Source organism: Hyperoodon ampullatus, assembly GCF_949752795.1.
Source record: "Hyperoodon ampullatus genome assembly, chromosome: 5".
In the NCBI taxonomy this organism is placed as follows: Eukaryota; Metazoa; Chordata; class Mammalia; order Artiodactyla; family Ziphiidae; genus Hyperoodon; species Hyperoodon ampullatus.
Window position 1 is genome coordinate 45,112,479 of NC_136918.1, and position 26,598 is coordinate 45,139,076.

At 45.2% G+C, this 26,598-nt stretch overlaps 2 protein-coding genes across 3 annotated transcripts in view; both read left to right on the forward strand.

Moving 5' to 3' along the window:
• LIPH (lipase H) overlaps positions 1–12,014 on the forward strand; it is a gene marked incomplete at both ends in the record, with an annotated part of 40,249 nt that extends 28,235 nt beyond the window's left edge. For both annotated transcript variants that reach the window (XM_079704267.1, XM_079704266.1), the window contains 4 exons: positions 234–329; positions 2,075–2,186; positions 10,418–10,591; positions 11,927–12,014. In XM_079704267.1, the coding sequence (XP_079560393.1) occupies positions 234–329; positions 2,075–2,186; positions 10,418–10,591; positions 11,927–12,014 (470 nt within the window). The remainder of the gene's footprint in view (positions 1–233; positions 330–2,074; positions 2,187–10,417; positions 10,592–11,926) is intronic.
• A 7,058-nt stretch (positions 12,015–19,072) lies between these two features.
• On the forward strand, positions 19,073–25,910 carry TMEM41A (transmembrane protein 41A; the record flags this gene model as incomplete). The annotated part of the gene is made up of 5 exons (XM_079704285.1): positions 19,073–19,194; positions 20,785–20,938; positions 23,293–23,454; positions 23,828–23,966; positions 25,690–25,910. The coding sequence occupies exons 1-5, from the start codon at positions 19,076–19,078 to the stop codon at positions 25,908–25,910; spliced, it is 795 nt and encodes a 264-aa protein (XP_079560411.1). The 5' UTR covers positions 19,073–19,075.
• Between the last annotated feature and the right edge of the window lie 688 nt (positions 25,911–26,598).

The following is a 26,598-nucleotide window of genomic DNA, read 5'->3' on the forward strand; positions in this document are numbered from 1 at the left end:
ACCCAGTGTGTGTCACTCCCCACAATCCCACCCCTGCTACTGAGGACCAGGGCTGGTGATGTAATGTCAATAGATAGGGGGAAAAGCCACTGGAGGGTCCTTTGGCAAGTGGGTACGAGGGGGATTGTCTCAATGATGGTGGCAGTCAAACCTGCTGTTCTCACTATCTCCTCCATTGCTTTTACATTTATATAATACATGTTAATGTTACACTTTTCTGACTTATTTTATAGGCTACTATGCTGATAATTGGAAAGACTATTTAAGGGAGCGGGATCCTCCTATGACTAAAGCGTTCTTTGACACAGCTGAGGAGAAACCCTTCTGCAGTGAGTGGTGAATGTGCTTGCTTGCTGTTGCCCAACTCTTTTATTTTTGGAATGGCTGAGTCTCAGCTTCCTGGCTACTTCTTGGCAAATGAAGGCCATGGTGAAGCATGGACTTTGGAGTTGGAAGGATCTAGGTTGAATCCTGACTCTCCTACATAATAGCTGTGTGACCAAGACATTTAACCTCTCTGAGTCTCAACATCCTGCTTGGTAAAAGGGGGATAATCATGCCTACCTTCTGAGTTATAAGGATTAAAATCTCAACAAATCATAGTTGTTAGCTTCACTGGATGGCCATTCTAATCACTAAGATCTTCCAGAAAATTTGCTTGAGCCCCAAGAGACGTGAAATTGTGGTTAGGAAAAATCAGGTGTCAGCCACATCTATGGGCCAGTTCCAGCTCCAAAACTAAAACAGTGACCTTCTAAAGACATTGAGAGGTTGGGTATTCAAGATGGGAGCTAAATAGGGCAGCAGATGATCAGATGCCCCAGGAAGCAAGTAGGAATTTTCCTGGGCAGATGTACATCTTACAATCTTATCCCCCTTTTCACTTTTCTTGGGAGCAACCTTTATAAAAGAGGTTGCAGATCACCAGGTTTCCCTCCTCCTCTGGAGGCATGAGTGGCAGCCCAGGGTTTGGTGTCTGCCCAATCCAAATGGGGCAAGCCCCTGAGTAATAATGGGCCATGAAATGGCAACCCCATGGCTGACCTTATTCCCTAGTGGGACTGTCATTTCCCTGAGCCTCTTTCCCCTTCTCTGCAAGTCTGACCAAGAGATGGCAAATCTGACTATCATGGTGGGATCCCCATCTTCCCAGAGCAGCCTTGACCTTGGGGAGCATAGAGTAGGGAGGAAGAATAGTTCTCTGGATACGTTATGTGCTCTTGTTTATTCAGTAGGAATTAATGAATATCCATAGGATTACTGCTGGGATTACAAAGAGGAATAACCATCCCTTCCTAGTTATCGTTGTAGTATATTTTAGCTTTTTTTAAAACCCCACAAGACATTATACAGGCAATATTTGTATAGATGTACACATATGTCTACCACTTTTTGGTTATCATTTTTCTTGCATTTTGTAAATAGAGTAAAGTGTGTTAACTGATGATGAGAGAATACCAGAGCATGATAAGAACACTGAGAGGGACCTGACTTAGTCTGAGGGTCAGTGAAGCCCTTCTGGAGGGAATGCATTCAGCTGGAACCTGAAGGATGAATTGGCAAAGGGGGCAAAGTAAGAGCGTCCAAGTTGGGGAAAGGCCCAGAAGCAAGAGAGAGCATGGCAGTGCAGGTGGTGTGGCATGACTGGGGAAGAGATGAGGGAGGCTGGGTAGGCTGGTGGACATGGCCCAGATTGAGGAAGACCTTGACAGCTGTGGAGGGTCTCTACATGGCCCCCTATTTGGTTTATTCTAAAATGGGCAGGGATTGAAGTGAACCAATCATACTTGGCAGTAGGCCATGAGATTTCAGTCGATAAGGTGGAAACACTGATCCAAGAGTGATGCCTACACATGGCAACTGCATACCACTGAGTTCTGCCATCACTCAGGCCATCTTTACCAAAGAGAATAGAAAAAAATATTAGAAAATTCTGCCCTGGATCTTTGCAGAAAAACTAGAGGAAGAGAAGAGGAGACTCAGTTATTAGGGAGGTTGGGTTTTTACGAATTGAACCTTCAGGAAAGCAGTTGGTAATATTCTTCTCTTACCATGTTCTCTCCCTGTTTTGTAGTATATCATTACTTTGTGGATATTATAACTTGGAACAAGAACACAAGAAGAGGATCCATTACAATCAAATTGAGAGACAAAGCTGGAAACACCACAGAATCCAAAATCGATCAGTAAGTTGGGCTGGGAGTCTTTGCAGCTTGCTATTTCTTTTTTTGCTCAGAAAAATTAAATCCCAAACATATCTACTTTTTAATTATAGGTCTGTATGCATCTTTGTCCTATAAAATATATAAAGGGATATATTGCTTAGTTACTCCTTGTGGTTCTTGATCTTTCAGGCTCTTTACAAATGGAATTGGTACAGGAATCTTTTTCCTTCTTTCTTTCCTTCCCTCCCTCCCTTCCTCCTTTCCTTCCTTCCTTCCTTCCTTCCTTCTCCCTCTCCCTCCTTTCCTCTCTCCTCCTTCCTTCCTTTGCGTAAACATTTAATTTCAAAAGTCATCCCTGCTAGCTATAAATGATTTAAACAGTAAAGAAGTATGTAACATAAAAGCACAAACCTTGCCCCATCCCAACAATCCCATGCCCAAAGGCACCCACTCACATACACACGTTCCTATTCTTTTCTGAGCTCATAATATACATATATACATAAAACATATATATATATACTTCTGAAACTCAGAAAATCTAATTTGCAATAGAAAATTGGAAACTCCCTAAAAATCCATTGATGGAGAAATTGTTAGTTCCCCTATAATAAAATAGTATTCAAACATTGAAGTTATTTATAAAACATATTAAATGAAAAGCTTATAATGTACTAAGTGAAAAAATGCAGGATATAAAATTATATAAAGTATAAAATTAGCTCAACACTGTAAAAATAATGAAAAAGAAACATGCCAAAATATGTTAGATTGCCCCTTGGGTGGTAGGAATATGAGTGCTTTTTAAACTTTCTCTTTACTTTTCAATTTGCTGTGCTGTTGTATATATATAGTTTTAAAATAACGAATAACTTTTTTAATCTGTTACTTCTATAATCAGGAAAAAGGGGGAAAAAACGCAAACCCTTTAGTGTAAGCAAAGGAATTTGAGGCTCCTTTCATTCATTTACTTAGGAGATGTTTCCTGGGTCCTATTATCTACTAGACACTTGGGTTGTCTCTTGGCCTCATCCATAGAGTACCATGTAGATTGTCATCTGAAACTGGCAATCGCCTTCTGGGCTCACTGTGTAGATAAATAGGGAAGGTGTGGGTGTGGGGTTTGGAAGTGACTTTTTTTTTTTTTGGCTGCACCGCACGGTTTGTGGGATCTTAGTTCCCTGACCAGGGATTGAACCCAGGCCCTCAGCAGTGAAAGCGCAGAGTCCTAACCACTGGACCGCCAGGGAATTCCCTGGAAGTGACTTTTTAAAATGCATCCTTGGATCATAATAATAACAGCCTTTGTTTATTGAATCAAGCACATTACAGACATTGGTTAATGTAATTCTCACTAAAACCCTGTGAAGTGGTATTACCATCCCTATTTTTATTTATTTATTTATTTTTATTTGTGGCTGTGTTGTGTCTTTGTTGCCGTGCGTGGGCTTCTCATTGCGATGGCTTCTCTTGTTGTGGAGCACGGGCTCTAGGCGTGTGGGCTCAGTAGTTGTGGCTCGCAGGCTTCAGTAGTTGTGGCTCTCAGGCACTAGAGCGCAGGCTCAGTAGTTGTGGTGCGTGGGCTTAGTTGCTCCGCGGCATGTGGGATCTTCCTGGACTAGGGCTCGAACCCGTGTCCCCTGCATTGGCAGGCGGATTCTTAACCACTGCGCCACCAGGGAGGCCCCTATCATCCCTATTTTATAAATGAGGAAACTGAGGCTCACAGAGGGCAAGTGGTTTGGCCAATATCACACTCCCTTCAGCGCCGATGTCCCCAAACCCATAGTGGGGCAGCATTTTCAGGGAGGGAACCACTAAGGGGCCGCATCCTGAGAAACCAGCCTCAGGTAGTTTATAGGCATCAATGAGGAAGGTGGGCAGAGACCTCATCTGGAGAGTCCAAGAAACAGCAGGGGAGATTGTGCAGTTATATGAGGAGCACTCACTAAGCCAAATTTGGGTATTCGTGCAAATAATTGGTTACATATTTGCTTTACATATGTCTTAGAAATTTGAATTTCATATAGCGAATTTCTCCCAAGTAGGAATTCCTAAAGTTGGAGGCTTGTTTCTTGTTTCAGATAGAGACCTTAACATCTTTATTTATTTATTTATTTATTTTGTGGTACGCGGGCCTCTCACTGTTGTGGCCTCTCCCGTTGCGGAGCACAGGTTCCGGACGCGCAGGCTCAGCGGCCATGGCTCACGGGCCCAGCCGCTCCACGGCATGTGGGATCTTCCCGGACCGGGGCACGAACCCGTGTCCCCTGCATCGGCAGGCGGACTCTCAACCACTGTGCCACCAGGGAAGCCCAACATCTTTATTTTAGTCATGTTTAGTCATTCCTATTTTAGTCATGTTTGTGAAAAAGTCATCACCGATCAGAGAATATATGGGAGAAAAGGAAACAGTTGTTCTATTTCATGGTAAGATTATGGATACTTTTCTCTTTTTTGCCAGGTAAACTTTAACATTTTAGTATTTAGTATTTTTATGATTTAAGAAAATGGAAATAATAATATTGGAATATGTACCCTGAGCTTATTCAGTCTTACCAGTCTATGGGTTACAAATGAAGTCACATTCAAGGATATTATCTGCCTGTTGACTCTCCCTGTATATGTGTTTTAGATATATTTCTTTTTTTTAACCTTAAAAAAATTGAGATATAATTCACATACCATAAAATTCACCTTTTTAAAGTTTATAATTCAGGGGTTTTTAGTATATTTACAAAATGTGAAACCATCAGTACTATCTAATTTCAGAACATTTTCGTCATCTCAAAAAGAAACCCCATACTTATTAGTAGTAATTCCCCATTCCTCCCTCCTGTCCAGCCCCTGCCAACCACTAATTTGCTTTCTGTCTCTATAGATGTACCTATTCTGGGCATGTCATTTAAATGGAATTATACAATATGTGGTCTTTTGTGTCTGGCTTTCTTTAAAATTTTTCTTTATTTATTTATTTATGGCTGTGTTGGGTCTTCGTTGTTGCACGTGGGCTTTCTCTAGTTGCAGCGAGCGGGGGCTACTCTTCATTGAGGTGCGCGGGCTTCTCATTGTCATGGCTTCTCTCTTTTTTTTTTTTGTGGTACGCGGGCCTCTCACTGTTGTGGCCTCTCCTGTTGCGGAGCACAGGCTCCAGACGCGCAGGCTCAGCAGCCATGGCTCATGGGCCCAGCCGCTCCGCGGCATGTGGGATCTTCCCGGACCGGGGCACAAACCCGTGTCCCCTGCATCGGCAGGCAGACCCCCAACCACTGTGCCACCAGGGAAGCCCTGTCGTGGCTTCTCTTGTTGCAGAGCACAGGCTCTAGGCACGCGGGCTTCAGTAGTTGTGGCATGTGGGCTCAGTAGTTGTGGCTCACGGGCTCTAGAGCGCAGGCTCAGTAGTTGTGGCACACAGGCTTAGTTGCTCTGTGGCATGTGGGATCTTCCTGGACCAGGGATCAAACCCGTGTCCCCTGCATTGGCAGGTGGATTCTTAACCACTGCACCACCAGGGAAGCCCTTGTGTCTGGCTTTTTTTTTGATTTGCATGTTTTCAAGATTCATCCATGTGTAGCATTCATCAGTACTTCGTTCCTTTTTATGGCTGAATAATATTCCATCGTGTGAATATTCTACATTGTATTTTGATCCACTTACCTCTGGCCCAGATGCACCACTGTGCTCACACATACCACATTTTAAATATCCATTCACCAGTTGATGGATATTTGGGTTTTTTCCACTTTTTGGCTATTATGAATAATGCTACTATGAACATATATGTACACATTTTTGTGTGGACATATGCTTTCATTTCTCTTGGGTATATACCTAGGAATGGAATTTCTGGATCATAGAGGACTTTGTGTTTAACCTTTTTAAGGAACTCCCTGCCAAGTTGTTTTCCAAAAGTACTGCACCATTTTACATTCCCTCCAGCGATGTATGAGAGTTCCAGTTTCTTCACATCCTTGCCAACACTGTTATTGTCAGTCTTTAAAAGTTGTTTTTTCTTTTTAATCATGATAAAGAAGCATATGATAAAAAACCCCATAAAGTTTACCATCTTAATCATGTTTAAGTATAAGTTCATTAGTAAGTATATTCACATTGTTGTGAAACAGCTCTCCAGAACTTTTTCATCTTGCAAAATCTGAAACTCTGTATCTATTAAATAACAATTCCCATTTCCCCCACCCCCTATCCCCTAACAACCACTATTCTACTGTTTTTATGAATTTGACTACTATAGATATATCATATGAGTAGAAACATACAGTATTTGTCTTTTTGTGATTGACTTATTTCACCTAGCATAATGTCCTCAAGTTTTGTCCATGTTATAGCATGTGACAGGATTTCTTTCCTTTTTAAGACTGAATAATATTCCATTGTGTCTATATATCACATTTTGATTATCCATTCATACATGTCTATCTTTTGTTACAGCCATTCTTGTGGGCATTACGTGATATCTCACTGTGGTTTTGATTTGTAATTTCCTAATGATTAATGATGCTGAGTATCTTTCATATACTTGTAGACCATTTGTAGAGCTTTTTGGAGAAATATCTATTCACATCCCTTAGCCATTTCTTTTCCTTTTAAACGGACTTTATTTATTTATTTTATTTTATTTTTTGTGGTACGCGGGCCTCTCACTGTTGTGGCCTCTCCTGTTGCGGAGCACAGGCTCCGGACGCACAGGCTCAGCGGCCATGGCTCACGGGTCCAGCCGCTCCGTGGCATGTGGGATCTTCCCGAACCGGGGCACGAACCCGCATCCCCTGCATCGGCAGGCGGACTCTCAACCACTGAGCCACCAGGGAAGCCCTCTATTTATTCTTGTATGAACCCAACGCTTGGTTAGTGCCTCCCCATGTATTTCCAGACATCCTTCTAGGAGGAAGAGAGCATCTTACCTCTACTCATGGACAACCCTGATCAGCTCCCGATCTCCTTTTTCTTCTCTCGCCTTCCTAGTACCCCCACTGGGTTCTGCCATCTGCAGGTGGCATCACCTTCTCCTGGAGTCCCTGCCCTTTCCTGATTCCATAGCTGCCCTTGGAGAAGTGGGAAGGGATCCCTTTTTCTCTTGCTACACTCTGATCAAGAGAGGACCAGAGTGGTGCTGCTTATAACCCTTTTTGGTTAAACCACACCTTTCCTATTAGCTTTTTTTTTTCTCTTTATTGTGGAAAATTAAAGTTTACAGAAAAGTTGCAATAGTACTAAGAGACTTTTCTTTTTCTGAACCATTCTACAGTAATTTCCAACATGCTGCCTCATCAACCCTAAGTATTTTAATGTGTATTTTCTACAAACAAGGATATTCTCCTACATAACTACAATTGACCATCAAAATAAGAGAGATAATATTGATACTACCGTCTGATCCTGAGACCCCATTCTAGTTTTACTAATTGTCCTGATAATGTCCTTTGTAGCAAAGGGATTCAATTCAGGATCACTGGCTGCATTTGGTTTTCCTGCTTCTTTAGTCTTCACTTTGGAACAGTTCTTCTGCCTTTCCTCGACTCTTTTGACTTTGACACGTTTGAAGATTACAGGTCAATTATTTTTAGCATGTCTTCAGTTTGGGTTTGCCTGATGTTTCCTCACGATTAGATTCAAATCATGCATCTTTGGCAAAGACACCACAAAGGTGACGTAATGTTTGTCTCAGTGCATCCTATTAGGAGGCTCACAATTTCGATTGCTTCATTAATGTGGATCAAGTAATTAAAGTGATTTCTGCCAAGTTTCTCCACTTTAAGGTTACTGTTTTTCCCTTTGTAATTAACTAGTATTTTGTGAGTAGGTACTTTGAGACCATGTAAATGGTCTATTACTCCTCAAACTTTTACCCACTGGTTTTAATGTTTTGTGGTTGAATTATTACTCTGATGGCTGCCATATGGTGATTTTTCTAATTCAACATTTAGGAAAGGCATTTTTTCTCATTTATTTATTCATTTATTTGTTTCATGTCCAAATATATCAATACAGACTCCCAGATTTTTATATTTTATCAATGGGGAATTATAATCAGTTACTATCATTATTTATTTATTTTGATATTCAAATTGTCCCAAATCTGGCCAGTGCCTTTTTTTAATGCATTTTTAATTGTGGTAAAAAAAACATAAGATTTACCATTTTAATCATTTTCAAGTGTATAATTCAGTAGCGTTAAGTATATTCACATTATTGTGAAACAGATCTCCAGAACTTTAAAAGAAATATATTTATTTATTTGGCTGCACCAGGTCTTAGTTGCAGCACACGGGATCTTCTCTGTGGCATGTGGGATCTTTTTTTTAGTTGAGGCATGTGGGATCTAGTTCCCTGACCAGGGATCGAACCCAGGCCCCTTGCATTGGGAGTGTGGAGTCTTAACCACTGGACCACCAGGGAAGTCCTTCCAGAACTTTTTCATCTTGCAAAACTGAAACTCTATACCCATTAAGTAACAACATCCATTTCTCCCTTCCCCCACTCCCTGGCAACCACCATTCTACTTTCTATTTCTATGAATTTGACTACTTTAGATATGTCATATAAGTGGAATCAAACAATATTTATCTTTTTGTGACTGGTTTATTTCATTTAGCATAATATCCTCAAGGCTCATCCACGTTGTAGCATGTGATAGGATTTCCTTTCTTTTTAAGGCTGAATAATATTCCATTGTAGGTACAAATCACATCTGTTTAATCCGTTCATCCATTGATGGACATTTGGGTTGCTTTCACCTCTTGTCTATTGTAATAATACTGCTATGAACATGGGTGTTCAAATATCTTTTGGAGACCCTGCTTTCAATACTTTTGAGTATATACCTAGAAGTAGAATTGCTGGATCATGTGGTTCTATTTTAAATTTTTTTTTTTAATTTTAAATTTTTTGAGGAGCCTTCATCCTGTTTGCCATAGTGGCGGTACCATTTCCAATTTTTCAATATCCTTGTCTACACTTGTTTTCTGTTTTTGTTTTTTTCACAGTAGCCACCCTAATGGGTGTGATTCTATATTCTTTTGAACAACTCCACCACTCTTTGAGTGTTTGCTTACTTTTGGCACACATGTTGTTCCAGGATCACTTTGTACTTTCCCTGCCCTAGCCCTGGAATCAACCATTTCTCCAGGCAGCCCTAGTTCCATTTTGTGGAGATGGTATTTAGAAACCAAAATTTGGGCAACCTTTTGGATTAGTTTTACTTGTGGTACTTCTGCTCTGCACAGTGAGGCTGGGGTGACAGGCACCTCCTCACCCCCATCCCGAGCTCCAAACTAAGGATTCATTCCTAGAGAAATCATTTCTCCACAGCCTATTCTTGCAGCTCCCCAGAGGGACAGCACCCAGGTGAATCTCCCTAGTGGATACACCTTAGGCTCAATTTGGGATTCCAATTGTAGGAAACATCTCCACACACTTGGAAAAAAAAGTATTGGAACCTGGGTTGTAGCTGTTTTAAGGTTTCTCTTGAGGGCAGAACTGAAAATATATATGCTTAAGCGCAACTTCTAAATTAGTATCTAGGGACTTCCCTGGTGGTCCAGTGGTTAAGACTCCACGCTCCCAATGCAGGGGGCCCGGGTTCAAACCCTGGTCAGGGAACTAGATCCCACATGCTGCAACTAAGAGCCCGCGTGCAGCAACGAAGATCCTGCATGCCGCAAGTAAGACCCAGCACAGCCAAATAAGTAAATAAATATTTAAAAATAAATAAAAAAAGAACTTATAGGGCTGCTTGCATTAAAAAAAAAGTTAGTATCTAGTGTGGCTAAAAATATACCTGTGCCTCTAGCAATGCAGTTTAATGGAAAGACCATAACTTTGAACTCAGCCAGAACTGGGTTTTAATCACTGCACTGCTACAGAGAAGTCCTGTGACCTGGGTGAGCTTTAGCTTTGCAAGCATCTGTTTCCTTGTTTGTAAAATGAAGACAATAATACCTTGCAGAATTTTTCAGGGGATTGGAGAAATGTGTCAAGAGATGAGGATGCTGTCTGCCCTATAGTAGGCAGCGCATACCTTTCCAATGTCACAGCATCTCATCAGTCCTGGGGTCAGCAGCTTCACTTATGCAGTCCCTTGGAATCCATTGGACTTTGCCCATGAAAGTCGGCTACTGCAGGCTATGGGGTCAAGTGGCTACTTGCTGATGAGTGATTTTGTAGGCTTCAAAACTGTTTTCTTTCATTGGTAATTCACATCCACTTAAAAATATATTATTTCTTCCTTCCAGTGAACCCACAACATTTCAGAAATACCACCAAGTGAGTCTGCTTGCAAGATTCAATCAAGATCTGGATAAAGTGGCAGCCATTTCCTTGGTGTTCTCTACAGGCTCTGTAATAGGCCCAAGGTACAAGCTCAGGATTCTCCGAATGAAGTTAAGGTCACTTGCCCATCCAGAGAGGTGAGCTGAGGCAACGTCTGACAAGCCCCTGTTTTCCAAAGATGTTATTGGTTCCTGTCCAATCTGCTTGGTCTTACGTTTTAACAGGACTTCATCAATCATAATGAAAGAAGTGAGGGGTTTTCCAAAACTAGACTTGATAAAAATAAGTTGCCCAGTAATCCAAGAAAAATTTACTGGTATGCACTTAAAGACAAATGGTCCAATAATCCAAAGAAACAATGTTGTTATATGCTTAGAGTTACACAATTCCTCCCTAATCACTCTACCCACGCTGCTTGCAAACTGATAATTTGTTGTAGAAAAGAAACCCTCATATAATTTGGCCAATTGATAAAACACAGCCTAGCATTAAAAAAGGTACAGAAAATTTGGAATATTTTATTCTATTGATACAGGATACAACTACTATATCAATGTTAAATTTGATAACTGCACTGAGAATGTGCTTGTTCTTAGGAAATACACACTGAAGTATTAAGGGGTAAACAACCTATTCTCAATTGGTCCAGAAAAAATAAACTGCATGTGTGTGTGTAGAAAGAGAGACAGGCAGAGACAAGGAGGGGGAGAAAGAACAAAGCTGTGACGGTGTGTGTGTTTTGTGAGTAATGCCACTCCTACATATATTCCTAGTGTTCAATCTGTGGACAGAGACAGGAAATGATGTGAGCAGTTACTACTTTATAAATTCCTTTTTCCTGAAGGTTTAGGATACCTCAAAACATGTAATAATACAAGTTTTTTCTTTTTTTGCTAAGAGGATAGTCATTACATCTTTTTTCTTTTTCTTTTTAATTATTTATTTTTGGCTGCATTGGGTCTTCGTTGCTGCGTGCGGGCTTTGTCTAGTTGCAGTGAGCGGGGGCTACTCTTTGTTGTGGTGCGCAGGCTTCTCATTGTGGTGGCTTCTCTTGTGGAGCACGGGCTCTAGGTGTGCAGGCTTCAGTCATTGTGGCTCACAGGCTCTAGAGTGCAGGCTCAGTAGTGGCACATGGGCTTAGTTACTCCGCAGCATGTGGGATCTTCCCGGACCAGGGCTTGAACCCATGTCCCCTGCGATGGCAGGTGGATTCTTAACCACTGCGCCACCAGGGAAGTCCCTTTCTATTTGTTTTTAAACCTAGTTGAAGTTATATGGTAAATAAAATTTTACACCCTGATTTTTTTGCTGTTGTTGATGTGGCTTTGCTTATTTAGCACAAGCATTTCCCTAGAACATTAAAAATAATTGCTAAATAATTTTATATCTGAAAGAGATGATATAATTTACTCTACTAGAATGGGGTATTTTTATTATTGTACTGACAAGCGTATTTCATCTTATTTTCACAGGCCCCAGTTGTGTCGGTATGATCTTGTACTGATGGAAAATGTTGAAACAGTCTTCCAACCTATTCTTTGCCCAGAGTTGCAAATGTAACTGTTGTCAGGACACCCGGGTACCAGTAACATCAAGAATACTACAACTACAGGATTTTTAAAGCTTCACCTCGCCTTCTCCTCAAGGCATAAAAAGTATGGAATAACCAGGGGGTTTTTTTGTTTTGTTTTTTTACAGTCATGTCCTGCGGATGTCATATTGCAAGATGTCAAGTGACCCTGGATTATGAAACAGTCCTGGGAAGGGAGCCCCTAAATAGGGCAAGTCAGAAATAGCCAGGCTCCTGACGGCGCAGCACCTTGTTAGGCTGTGTCCTGGGGCCTCATTTGTTCCGAACTGTCGATTCTGCTGCCTGTCACTTGGGCATTTCTGCCAATCACAGTGGCCAGCCAAGCATCTTAAGGGAAGGACTGGCTGGAGACATCACTTTGGACTCGACCCCATGTTCCCTGTGCCAGATCCCTCCAGGCTCTGCACAGAGAGGGAAGGCTTCCTGCCTTGTTTAAAGTGGGGCTGGTGCAGGAGGAGGTGGGGACAGACCAACAGCCAAGAAGGCAGCTGCTGGGACTAGTGGATGAGGGAAGAAGAGCAGATGAAGCAGTGGGGCAGCCTTGCTCACAGGGACAAGGGATAGAGTGAGAGGCAGGAGAGAAAAAGCAGAGCTTGTTTTTCACTTAAGGTGAAGAAGCATCACTTTACATGCAACCCTCATTTTAAGCAATACTTAAGCAATGTCTTGTTTTTCTTTACTACCAATGTAATCTGTACTTACTGAAGGAAATTTCAAAAATGCACAGATGCAAAATGAAAATATGCTATCCATAATCCCACCTGTTAGAGGTAATTAATGTTAACCTTTTGGAGCGATGCTAAATAACTTGTTTTGCCAACATGTGAATTCAAAGCACTAACCTGTTTGCTCTTGGAGCACCTGAAGCTTCCAGTTTGAGGAATTCTCAGGCTTCCCTAGGAAGAGGTGCGATCCATGAATCTGAAATGACAACAGCAGCCAAGTCAAGAGGCCCTCCCAAGGGCCAAGGTCAGAGAGGTCAGAACCACTTGAGGTCAGATGCCCAGGGTGGAGACAGAGCCAAAGGGGTGGACACCACCCATCCCCCAGCTGTGGCCACTGCAGGAAGGTTCCTGGGATTCCTGAGTCATAGGTCCACTAACCTCCTCCCCATCCAAGTGACTGCTCTTCTACTGCTTTCTGTGTGGAGAGCCGTATTTTAAAGAAACAGACTCGCTGTTTCATAAATGATGCAACTCTGTAAATGTAATCCAGTGTGGCACACTTTATTTATACCTATATAGCAAATCCAGAGTCTATTCCACTTAAGTGAGGGATGCCTGCAGCGAATGTCTGAACTCTGAAAGGAGTAAGTCTCAGCGATGCTCCTGCCCAGTTGCACATCTTTTCAGCCAGCCTCCTTCCCATGTTTCCTCAGCAGTGGTGGATACAGAGAACCCGGTGCTGATAGGTCCTGATTTCTTTTTTAGAGTTTTATTGGTCCTGTATTTTGATTAGCACAGTCACTTCTTTGTGCTCTTTGCCTTCCTTGGTAAGCAGGGGATCAAAACAACATCAAGAAAATGCCAGGAATAGCATTTCTATCAATGTAGAAGCTCCTCAGGCCAGTGGGTGTCTCTGAGCTTCTCCTGCTGGCGTCTCCTAGCACGGTGCCCGGCTCACTGGGGAGTGGGTGGGTGGGTGAACAAATAGATAAATGAAGGAGTAAAGGAAGGAAGTTTGTTGCCTGGAATGGAGGTGAATTCAATGCGTTTCATGTAACAGTGATCAGGTGAAATGAAGGCAGTTACAGGTGTGGCCACTCTCTTCTCACAATCTTTCTCCCAAGGCCCCTGGAACTTTCCTCTCTGTCTCTTGTTACCCTGGCCTCTCTTCCCTTCCTTTTGTCAGTGCATTTGTCTAAATACCCAACCCAAGATGCAATGAAACTGCAGCCTACCCTGTTCCCTCCTGTCTTCACCAATATTTCCCACTCCATGTTTGGACCTTAGCTGGATGGTCACTTCCTCAGGGGAGTCTTCCTGGCCCTCATTTCTCCACAGAGCCCACTGGACCTGTCCTTCCGTAGCACTGTTCACTGTTTTAGCTGCGGTTTTTTACATTTATGTGTATGATTATTTGATTACTGTCTGTCTGTCTTCTCCACTAGGCTGCTCTGCCAGGCAGAGGCCGTGTGCCTAGTGTGGTGCCTACAATGCAGTCTGTGCTCAGGAAATACTGATTAAATGAACACTCCCCATTATCTTGTGAGCCTTATGGAGCCATGTTCGGTTGTGAGGAAAGACCAGGCCTCCACCCCCAGCCACAGCCCATTTCCCTAGAGGTGCCCACCCTTCGCTGCCTTAGACCTCTCTCCCAGGCACCTTGGTTACTCTTGTCTCTGTTATCTCTGGAGGCCCACTGCCCACTTCCCAGGCTCCCTGGGAAAAAGAGAGTTTGGCTCTTGTTTCACTCCTCTTCGCAACTTCCAGGTGGTCCCAGTACCATCCTTTAGCAAGCCCACCTGTCCTGAAGCCTAGGAGATTTTGCTCTCCCCAGCTCCTGTTTTTGCACCTCAGCTAAAACCCTCCAGGACCCTCAGGCATTCCTGGGTGACTCCAAGCCAGGCTTGCTCTTCCATGACTCCCTTCTACCACCCACTCTGTATGTGCTACCATCGCTGCTTGTATTAAGCCATACTGTAATATGTTTCCACGTCTGTATCTCCTCCAAGACTGTGAGCACCACAAAAGCAGCTGCTGCTTATTTGTCTCTGCTGCCCTGGCACCTAACACAATGCCAGGCACAAAGCAGGTGCTCAATAGATTGTCTGTTGAACAGAATGGAGTGGATTTGTCCTTAGAGACTTGAGGGAGCCCCCTGCATTCTGTTTTAGACATCAACACACTTATTCCCAAAACCTAAACTTAGAACCGCCCACCCTCAGACCCCTGCCCCATGTTCTCATTCCTGACCTGGGATGCCAGCAACAGAAATCCACTCATATTTACCCAGATTTTATTAGACAGAGGACTTGTGGAACCCCGGGGAGAGATGAGCCATCAGACCTCAGGAAGGGCAGGGATGGGGATGCCCTGGACCTTCAGCAATGAGAGTCCATAGGCCTTTACTAACCCTCGTGCTCTGCCATGTATCTCTCTGACTCAGCTCCGCTCCCTCCACAGGGCAGCTGTGGATCATTGGGGTCCTTGGGACCATTGGGTCCTTGGCCACTCACTTACTATGTGGCCCAATCCCAAAGCTCAGGGAGAGGATCCAGCCCTCAGATCCTCCTCCTGGGGCAGGTGTCCATGCTGTTCCCATTGGTTGTGATTGGAGCGGGGATCGGGAAACAAAGCCATGTGGTCTGATCAGAGCTACTCCTTTCAGTTGCTCCGTGCAGATCCAATTAAGCCAGGAAACGTGGTTGAGCCCCAGGATAAAGACCCATGGGGAGTGGCTGGCTAATTTGCTCTCACTAGAACCTCTTGGCTTTTCTTTCCTCCCACTCCCCTGAACCACTAGCCCCTATCTGTTCCCCAGTCCAGCATGTGTCTCTGGTGAGGGTTGCTGCTGTCCTTTACAAGCTGCCTGGCATGTGCTGCAAGTGAGTGGCCTCAGGGGAAGCTGTACAGCCTGCAGGCGGTACACCGGCTGGTTAGAGCTGGCTCTGCAGGTGCTGGGTTGGGGGTCAGGAGGGTTGGGGAGAGGCGGGCTGAGAGTGGGGAACAGGGCCCCTTCCCCAAAACAGACAGGTTGAGCAGGAGGAATCAGAACAGGAGGCCAGGGGGGTAAGTCAGGAGCAGCAAGCAGGGGCTTGGGCAGTGAGCCTGTAGCCAATCAGGTTTGCATCTCCCAGAAGAGCTCTGTCAAAGGTCCCTTGTCACCTGGTGTTGGCCGAGTCCCACAATCCCTCAGGTCTCCTCGCTGGATTTTCCCATGGACTCTGACACTGTGCACTGGTTCCTTTCTAACAGTCTTTCTTGGGCCCCCAGTGCACTCTTCCCCCACCACCCTATCTCTCATCCAACATCCCTGAATGAAATCTTGTTCTCTTTCACCAGTTCCACTATTTTCTTACCAGGCTTCTGATCTCAGTCTTCTCTCCGAAAAAGGCAGTGTAGGGTAAGTGGTTAGGCTCTGCTGTTTGCTGGGGTGTGACCTCTGTCGACTGACTTCACTCTGCCTAAGTTTCCATTCTCTGGACTGTAAAGTGGGGGCTGTTAGGAGCCCCTGCCTCATGAAGGTTGTTATATAATAAATGCATTCGTGCGTGTAAAAGTCTTCCTGTGGGGTGAGTGTGCCTAGACTCAGTGAATGTCAGCTGCTGTTACGTTCCCTCTCATGGTCTGTCTCCCTAAGAGCCCTTCCCTCCTCCCATTTCAACTGTCTCCTCTAGACAGATGACCTCTAAATCTGAATGTTCAACCCGAGCTCTGGATCTTCACCTGCTTGTTGAGAGGCAGTGTGGGGCACAGCAAAGAGCATGGGCTCGGGAGGGGCCGATGAGGGCTCAGTCCTGCTCAGCACTCACAGCTGTGGGCTTCATCAGCCCTCAAAGTGACTCCATCTGAACACCTGCTCAGACACTCGTCCATAAGAGGGATGATGACACTTGCTTCTCTGGAAGCTTAGCCACGTCTGTTTCCTCTGTGGCACCAACGTGCTCTATAATTATAACTCTCTCCATCCTCTCCCCCAACCAAAGGCAAAGTGAAGTCCTTGAGAGCAGGAGCTTTTCTTCTTGTTCTCTGCTCTGCACACTTCTAGCACAAGCTCAATATCGTTATTCATTCACTTTCTCTCCTCCTGTACTCCTCTGACTTCTCAAAATCAGCACGTTCCACACCAAACAACCAACCACTTCCTCTGCAGACCCGGTCCATTATTTTAACAAACTATTATTAAGTGCCAATAATAAGCCAAGCACAGGGCTAAGAGTGGATAGACATGGGATGGTGAGACCTTGTCTCATTTACAGAAGTGTTCACTGTCTCCTGAGGAGATGAATGATGACACTGGAGCACAGTATTTGCAATCACAGGAATATAGACACTCCGCAGGCAGCCCCGAGCACAGAGAAGGCACAACCTTTCTGACTGTAGGAGCTGAAGAAGCCTTCTCAGAGGAGGTGACAACTGCCCTGGGTGTTGCTGAAAGAGTAGGGATTTTCAGGCAGAGAAGTTTCCCAGGGAAGAGTGTTGTCAGAGGCACAAACGAACATGGTGCATACACTGTGCATGTTTAGCTGGAATGGGAGACTTGAAGGCAGAAAATGAGACTGGAAGGCTGAGAACATTTCCCCACCCACATTGTAAACTGGAAAATTTTACACATACACAGAAATAGGAGAAATGGTATAAAATCCACCTCCATGTGCTTATCATCCAGCTTCAGCAATTATCACTTTAATGGCCAATCCTGTTTTATTTATATCCCTACTCACTACACTCCCATCCCATTATTTTAATGCAAATGTCAGACATTGAGTCATTTCATTCATAAATACTTCAGTATTTTGAAAAGTATATCTTTTTTTTTTCTTCTTACAAATGAGTCATAGTATAGTCTAACACTGCAACTTGTTTGATTTTTATCCTAGCCACCTATCTGGCTACTGTACTGTATCAGGATACATAAAGTTGTCTCCTTCTTTCAGAAAGCTACTTAGTGTTCCATTTGTGAATATACAATAATTAACCTCAATAGTCCCAAATGATGGGCATTTAGGCTGTTCCCAATATCCTCATATCAAAACAAAGTTGAGAGAATACCCTTGAACATACATCTTTGTCTACCTACAAGGCATATCTATAGGTTAAATTCCTGGACGTGGAATTGCTAGGACTTTGTGCACTTTGACTTCTGACAGGTGCTCTTTATTTGGCCCAGGAGGGGCTTGGAATGATACAAGGACGGTTTCTGTTTTCCAGGCTTGTGACATTTTGGAATCCTGTCATTCTCCATTTAATCAGCTATATCCTACGAACTCAACTCCTCCGAGTCTGTCTTCCTTCCTCCCCACTGCTGTGGTCCTGGCTCAGGACTGATTCCTTTCTCACCAAGACGGCTGCTGCTACAAACTCAGAATGTAGTCTAATCCCCTGCCAGGGCAACACATCCTAAAATGGGAACTACATCATTCTCTTGCTTAAACGCCTCTATTGGTGTCTCCCCATGTACAATATATATATAAAAAAAATCCAACTCCTTAGCTGCCTTTCCATGCTTTCCAGTTTGTTCCCACCTTCTCACTCATTTCTCACACACCTTTAGGCTTCACGGAAACTGGATGCTAGTGCCTTATTGGGGCCCCCAGCTCACCTTCTCCCTCCTGTCTCTGTTGTGGAAATCTTGCTCATCCTTTATGGTAAACTCAAACCCCACCTCTTCCATGAATCCACTCAGTGCAAGACCACTAGTTTTGAACCCAGGGTGACTTGGATTCTAATTGTGACTCTCTTGGGGAATGTCACTTAATCTTTCTGAGACTTGGATTTTTCATCTGTTAAATAAAGACAAAAATACCAACCTTGCAGAATTGTTGTGAGGATTAAGGATAATGGGCACATAGTAGGCGTTCAATAAAAGGAAATTCTCCTTATTTCCGTGGTCGCTTTGACTATCCCACCGCACTGGATTGGAGCCGCTGGTTCTACGCGGGCTGCATTTGCTTTGTGTTACACCTGGTGGTCGACAAGGCCGTCTTGACCACTAGACTGCAAGCTCGCTGTGGGCAGGGCTGGTGATTCACCCTGGACCACCTACCGCCTGGCAGAGAGCCTGCAAATAAGTGGAGAACGAGACAAACGTAGGAAAAAGATATACAGGCGGAAGGAGGATACAGGCGGAAGGAGGGCAGACGCAAGCGCACAGGGCTGCCAGACAGCTTTCTGCTGGACTCTGGAGCCAACTGCCAGCGCAATCCGAGCCGGGGGTGGGGCCAGGATATGGGGGCGGGGCCTGGAGCGGACCCCCGCCCCCGTCCGTCCACTAACGCGCTCCGCTGTAGCAGTCTGCTGGCAGCGAGGTTCCTGGCGCTGCTTCCAGGCTCCTCTGCGGCGGGGCGGGTCCGGGTGCTGGCGCCGAGATGCGCCCCGTGCTCGGCCTCCTCCTGGTCTTCGCCGGCTGCACCTTCGCCCTGTACTTGCTGTCGACGCGACTGCCCCGCGGGTCGACACTGGGCACAGCCAAGGAGGCTGGAGACAGGTGCGTGGCGGCGGTGACGGGGACCGGGGTTCGGGTCAGAGGAAGGGAGCCAGGTCGAGGATGGGGTCTGGGAATCGGATTTTCGGGTTCCTGGATCGGGGGCTTGGATTTGGGGCTCAGTTCTGGGACTTAAGATTGGGCCGCGTCTACACGGTCTTGGGCAGACCGGGTGGACGAGAGCGGGGCCTGGCCCTGTCTGGGACCTGCGTGCTGCCGTCTGCGCGGGAGTGCTGTCTGGTGTCTTTGGGGTGGTGATTTGCGGAGGGAAACGCGGCGCCTTACCTTGGGCGGATCCTGCTGGAGCACCTCTGTTCCCGCCATTGGATCGCCTCTTGAGCGGTGTTCCCGTCGCCTTCCCAGGCCCAGCCCTGATCCCCGTTTGCATCCGACCTTCGCCTCTTTGTGGACCCGCAGCCCCTTCGTAACGACTGCTCTCAGCCTCACTCTATCGTCCTCCCCGCTTCACTTCACTACACTTCTGTCAGGTCTGCCCTTGGGGCTTTATAAAAGGCATCCGGTCTTCAGGAGAAACGTTGATGGACAACTTTAAATTATTCACTAATTAATTATCTGCTGTCTTTTCTTGGCTGTCTCTGCTCTTTTCCTTTTACTCCCTGACAGGTTGAGGCAGGAGGCAGTACAAATACCTACCGGGCTGATTTGTCGTGATAAACCAGCATACTGTTTATAAAGTTAATGGAAGTGTGTCAAGGATGTTACTGATGTTTGAATATTAGGACAGCTGTTTTCAGTGACTGTATTCTTTTACTCTAGCTGGGAAGACTCTGCTGTGGGTGTTAGACATACTAAGAGAAATATTCTGATGAGAACCAGGAGGGTTTGCTTATAATTGATCATTGATGGATTTAAGAGTTGTTCAGCTGGCAAAGGCAAGGTAGCCTTTACACTGTAACCCTTGTACAGGGTTCAGAGTGCACTGAGGATCATATAGAGAGGCAGGGTGAAAAGCAGCTCTTTGAAAGGGTTGGTTCCAAGCCTGACATATTACCAAGAAGATTATGTTTATGGTATGGACAAATATACTTTCCCAGGGAATCTTTAATTGGCTCTTTTGTGACTGATAAAGCAGTCATTTTACCTAGTACCTTCGGAGCAGTGTGAAGTTTGAATTGTCCTTGGCCTAAAGCTTAGGGGGAGGGGGTACTCCTAGAAAGAAAGGCAGTTTAGGACGTTTAGTACTTGCCTAGAAATTAATCCATTTGCCTCTTAAGAATAGTTCATAAAACCTGAGAGCTAAGAGGGAACTTAATGATTATCCACCTTCAACCCCTCATTTTTCCGATAAGGAAACTGAGGCTCAGGGACTAGCCTGAGATCACACAACTGGACAGTAGCAGAGTTGAGATGCTATGCCAGGTCCCTTGCTTCCAAACCAAGGCTCTTCTCCTTGCCTCTGCTGTGTTATATCAGGTCATCCATTTTTCTGGCCTCCCATTAAGTGTGTGTTCCCAGCAGACCAGATGATGGGCACATTTATAAACCTACTTTGGAAAGAAGACACAACAAGTGACTTTATTAGGTATTAGGCTGATCTGGACTCTTGTTTCCATCTGCTTTTCCAAATCTCAGGTCACTGTGGTTCCCCTCGGACCTGGCTGAGCTGCGGGAACTCTCCGAGGTCCTTCGAGAGTACCGGAAGGAGCATCAGGCCTACGTGTTCCTGCTTTTCTGCAGTGCCTACCTCTACAAACAGGGCTTTGCCATCCCTGGCTCCAGCTTCCTGGTCAGTATCCTGCCCTCCTCCTGTGCCTGCCTCCTGGGAATCCACCTTCTGTCTTTGTAGAGGGGCCCTTAGGCTGCAGATCCTACAGTCCAGAGGACAGACGACTGTGGCTACCATTTGTTGACAGCTTTCCCTGTGTCAGGCACTGTCCTAGTTGCTTTACCTGCAAGACCTTATTTAATTCTCCTAAGAGCCAACAATGGGCACTTTTATCCACATTTTACAGATAAGGAAATGAATCGCGAGAAGTTAAGTAACTGTCCAGGTGACAAGGCGAGGAGGGGGTTGGGCTGAGGTCTGAACCCACATCCGCCCAGCTCCAGGGCCTGCCTTTCCTCTTAGGTATGCTGCTTTTGTTTCTAAGGATTTGATAGGTGTGGAGCACTGTCCTTGAGACCTCTCCCCCTCCGCATGTTGGTGTTTCTTTTAAAATCTGTTTTCTCCACTAGTCTGTGAGTTCCTTGAGGTCAGGACCTGTTCCTTATTCTCAGCCTATGTGCTTCTTTGCCTGGCCCAGGGTAGTGCCTTCATAAATGTTTGAAGTCTCCCTGTGTGGAGAGGACGAGTCATTGTGGTTTTCCAGGTGGCCCCCTGGCTCTCGGGAGCCACAGTGCTAGACCTGGGCTTGTGCTTGGGCTCTTGGATGCTTCTCATCAGTTGCCATCTCCCACGATACAGAAGAATCTGTGCTGTCCTCCCAGCAGCATTTTAAGCTGGTTGGTATAAATGTATATATCTGTTATGGCTTTGGGTAGGTTTGAATCCCAGCTGTGTAACCCTGAGCAAGTCATTTAACTTCTCTAACACTGTTGCCTCATCTGTAGAACCGGCATTCTCCTATGTAACCCCCTAGGATTGTTACATGGGAGGATTAAATGACACAGTGGGTGCAGAGGGGCTGGCACGGTGATGGTGCGCTGCCTGGCACACAACAGCCCTCAGCACTTGCTGAATGATTGGGTGACTGAGCAGGAAGACTTGAAAGCTTCCTTCTGCCCTGCTTCTCCCTCCGGCCCCAACATTCAGCTCAGGCTGGATCCGCCTAAGCAGTTTGCTAGAAACTGGAAGAAAAGCAAACACATTCTGCCAAGAGAGATGGGGGTGTGTATGGTGCTTGAGGTCAGGGACTGACTCCTGGGGCTGCCCCTGTACCTCTTTCTCTCTTGAGCTGATCCCTCTTCAGGGCGAAGAGCCAGCTGCTACCTGGAGGTGAATCCTGTCTCTGCCTTGTGTGACTTTGGGCACGATACTTAATCTTGCACCTATAGAAGGGGTGAGGATGGTATACTAAACAGGGTCATAGTGGGGATTAAATCAGACCTGTAGTCAAGCACAAAGTAGGTGCTGAGGAGATCCCTACCTTCTCACTTCCAGGTTCCCCTTTTACTTTCTCTTTTGGATCCCATGTTTGGCAGGATGATGTCTACCAGCCAAACTGCACTTAGGAAGTATTAGTTCACTTTTCCATTTTTGTCAATCTAAGGCTTTTTTGAGTGTCAGCTAGAACTCTGGTCAACATGGAACCCCCAGTGGTAGCATTACAGAGAAGTAATTCCTGCAGGCAGGAAAGACATGAGACATTTTCTAAAGCTTATGAGGTCTTACTGAGGGAAAATTCATGGTTTGTGTTTATTTAAAGTAGCAGAAATAACTTGTGAGCTTCATTGCTGCCTCTTCCCAGGCCACCAGGGCTGGCAGGGCCTTTCACAGCCCAAGTGGCAGGCTGGGGGCTGTATACACAGATTTCCCCATTTAATTCTGTCTTGCCCGCTGAGGTTTTAATCTTCTTCCCAGTTTCAAAGGTGAGGAGACCGAGGCCGGGGCTGTAGTTTCCAGCTCCTTCATCACTTTTTTTCTTTAAAAAAATTATTTATTTTTGGTTGTGTTGGGTCTTCATTGCTGCACATGGGCTTTCTCTAGTTGCGGCGAGCAGGGGCTACTCTTCATTGCGGTGTGCGGGCTTCTCATTGCGGTGGCTTCTCTTGTTGCGGAGCACAGGCTCTAGGCGCGCAGGCTTCAGTAGTTGTGGCACGTGGGCTTCAGTAGTTGTGGCTCGCGGGCTCTAGAGCGCAGGCTCAGTAGTTGTGGAACATGGGCTTAGTTGCTCCATGGCATGTGGGATCTTCTGGACCAGGGCTTGAACCCATGTCCCCTGCATTGGCAGGCGGATTCTTAACCACTGTGCCACCAGGGAAGCCCCTTCATCACTTTTCATTCATCTCTTTAGAGTGGGAGTTAGGTTTTCTCCAGGAAAACCACTGAAGGAGGAGGGAACCTAGGACTCTTGGGCTCCAGGACAAGATGGCTGGTAGCTGCCAGATGTTCTCATGGCAGAGGATTTGTTTTCTTTGCAGAATGTTTTAGCTGGTGCTTTGTTTGGGCCATGGCTGGGGCTTCTGCTGTGCTGTGTGCTGACCTCGGTGGGTGCCACGTGCTGCTACCTGCTCTCCAGTGTTTTTGGCAAACAGCTGGTGGTCTCCTATTTTCCTGACAGAGTGGCCCTGCTGCAGAGGAAGGTAAGGCGAGGGGGTACATCTAAGTGCCGGGCCCCCAGAAAGTTACCACGTGGCCCTGAGGGGAGTAGGGGCAGAGATCTCCCACAGTGGTCCTCTGTCCTGCCTCAGGATGTCCCAGGGGTCCTGTTGGTGTCTCCAGGAGACACAGATCTGAGCTCAAATCCCAGCTCCATCACTACCAGCTCTGTGTCTTTGGGCAGGTTCCTGACTTTTCTGAGCCTCAGGTACCTCCATTTTAAAAATGAGGAAAAGAATCTCTGCCCTGGAATTTATAGAATATGTAAAGTATGTAGAACAGTGCCTGGCACCAACAGATTTTCAATACCTGGAGACTCTTTCTGCTTCTTAATGGCCTTGTCTTCTTTGGCTACAGGTGGAGGAGAACAGAAACAGCTTGTTTTTTTTCTTACTGTTTTTGAGACTTTTCCCCATGACGCCAAACTGGTTCTTGAACCTCTCGGCCCCAATTCTGAACATCCCCATCGTGCAGTTTTTCTTCTCTGTTCTTATAGGTAAGACGTGGTGTGTAAGTTTGACTCTCACAGTTGTCCTGGGCATGTGCCTGCCTCTGCGAGCACAAGCTCATGAAGAGCATCGAAAGGCCTTATCTAAAGTAATTGTTCCTGACTGCAGATCTACTCGGGCTTGAACATGAAAACCCATAAAAATACTTCTGGAAAAAATAGGGATTGTTCATTCTGTAACTGTATTTAATGCCTATTGTGTGCCAAGCACTGTGCCAGGCCCTGGGATTAGAAGAGTAATCTGTGTAACACACACATCTTGGCTCATAGTAAGGGCTCAGTAAAAGCAGAGTTGGAGTGAGGGGACGTGGGCAGAAGGCAAGTGGAGGCAGGGGAAGGGTCAGAGCAAGGGGCTTCCTGTTTGGCTTTGGCCCCTGTTTTGATTAAGATCTGCCTTAGCAAGAGCTGGTACTAGTGCGGTTCCTTCTTGCCTTTTGACAATTGTATGACCTTCAACAAGCTCCTTACCCTCATGGGCCACTTAGCTAAATGAGGGGCTAGGACTAGAGCAGTGTTTCTCTAAGTATGAGCTTTGAACCACTTCCATCTGAATGGTAAAATTGCTAACAGCCTGTAAAATCACTGACTATTACTTTCTCCACACTGAAAGCAAACCACGCTCTCTAAGCCTAAGGCAAGGATCGCCTCTCTTAACCCTTCTTTAGAACATGGAAGGGAAGGCTACTCAGAGCTCTAGGTCAAACATGACAAATCTGTGGTTGAGCAGCTGCTATTAATAGGGAATTCCTGAGAGAAGTTGAGATCTTAAATTGAAGCAGAATCTACCACAGCTAATTCTGTCAGACAGGCTTTTAGACAGCATGCCTCAGCACCTCTGTTAGCAGCCTGTAATCACCCAGGTGGCACGAGGCTTGGAAAGACTCCGGAGACCGAGATTCTAGTTACCCTTCTGAAAAGCTGTGTGACCTTCATGAGTCTATGATCTTGAGGTATCATCTACTAGAGGAGTGGATCATCAGGGGGTCCCAAACCAATCAGAATCTTGGGAGCGGGGGTCAGGAGAGGCTGTTAGAATGCAGGTTCCTGGGTTCTACCCCACACCCAGGTAACCAGAATCCTTGGGGTGTTACCTGAGGATGTGTTTTTAACAACTTCACCAGGGGTTTGTTATACAACCAGCCTCTCTAGCTACCAGTCAGACTTTGTGGGATCCAGTGGATTTGATGACCTCTTACAGACAGTACAGAACATGAATAGTACTACTGCTTCTAAGAAACCTGTTTTTATCACAGGCATACTGTAAATCTCATTATGCTGGTGCTTCTCTTTACTTTGGCTGTTGGGCGCTCAGAACCAAATTTGGGGACACCTCTAGCAAATGAGTGAACTTTATGCATTTTTGCTTAAGTACTAACTGTACTTTGTTTATTCTTCTCTCATTTTGTTTTATTCTTCATTCATTTTGTTTTTTCCTATTTAAAAAAATGTCTAATCTTACTGTAGTATATATATTTTGTGAACCATCTCAAGTCCTTTTGCTGAATGAGACAAATGTATGTGGGAAGTGAGGAAAGGAGGTGAAAGAGTGGAAAAGAAGGGAAAGAGGTAATATGTTTAGAGGCCAGGAATTGGGCAAAAACAGTACAAAACTGGAGTCACTGTTGTGAATTCCTGGTGACATTTCTGAAGGACTGTTGTTCTTCATTTTCCTGCTCCCCAGTAACAGGCTCTTTCCCTTTTCTCCTTCAAGGTTTGATCCCATATAATTTCATCTGTGTGCAGACGGGCTCCATCCTGTCAACCCTGACTTCTCTGGATACTCTTTTCTCCTGGGAAACTGCCTTTAAGCTGTTGGCCATTGCCCTGGTGGCCTTAGTTCCTGGAACCCTCATTAAAAAATTTAGTCAGAAGGACCTACATTTGAATGAAACAAGCAACGCTCATCATCTAAATAGTAGAAAGGACACCTGATATGGATCCTTTGGTTGCCGCATCCCTGGACTCTACTGTTTATTTGTGTAATGGGCGTGGTCCTCTGAAGCCCCTCATTGTTTTTAAATTATTCTCAACAGGTGATTTGGACGCTATTCTTCTGTGTGCACTGTCTTGTCCTGAAGGACACTCTGTGCTCTAGAAGGTGAATTATATCAGGTTCTCAAACCAGCCCTGATTTAGCAGGACACTCTGCAAAACGGATGGCCTCCTAGCAAATCCTATTTATATTTTACTGAATAACAAGGAACTCAGGCCAAGCCCTGAGCTGCTTCGGGAGAGGATGCTGATTGCCCTTGTCCAGGGCGCCTCTTCTGCACAGTGATCAGCTGTTGTGACAGGTGTTATCCTTTTACGTCCCTTGTGGACATGATTAGTGTAGATAATGACATGTGAACCCACATCACTGACACCACTCTTCATCTTGTTAGTCTCCTGAAGAGTGATCCTTCTGCACTGTTTTGCTGATGACCTACCTCTTCCATAAATCAGAGGAAACAAGCTGACAAACTGTATAGAATTTCCATGTACAGCTCAAAAGCACAGTGATTGCTGTGCTGCTCTTTGTGTTCAGATGCACTGATGTTACCACATATGTCACATCTCCTCTTGGTTGCATGTCCTGACAATTCAGCTGATTGCAAACAGACTATTGAATATCAATGGA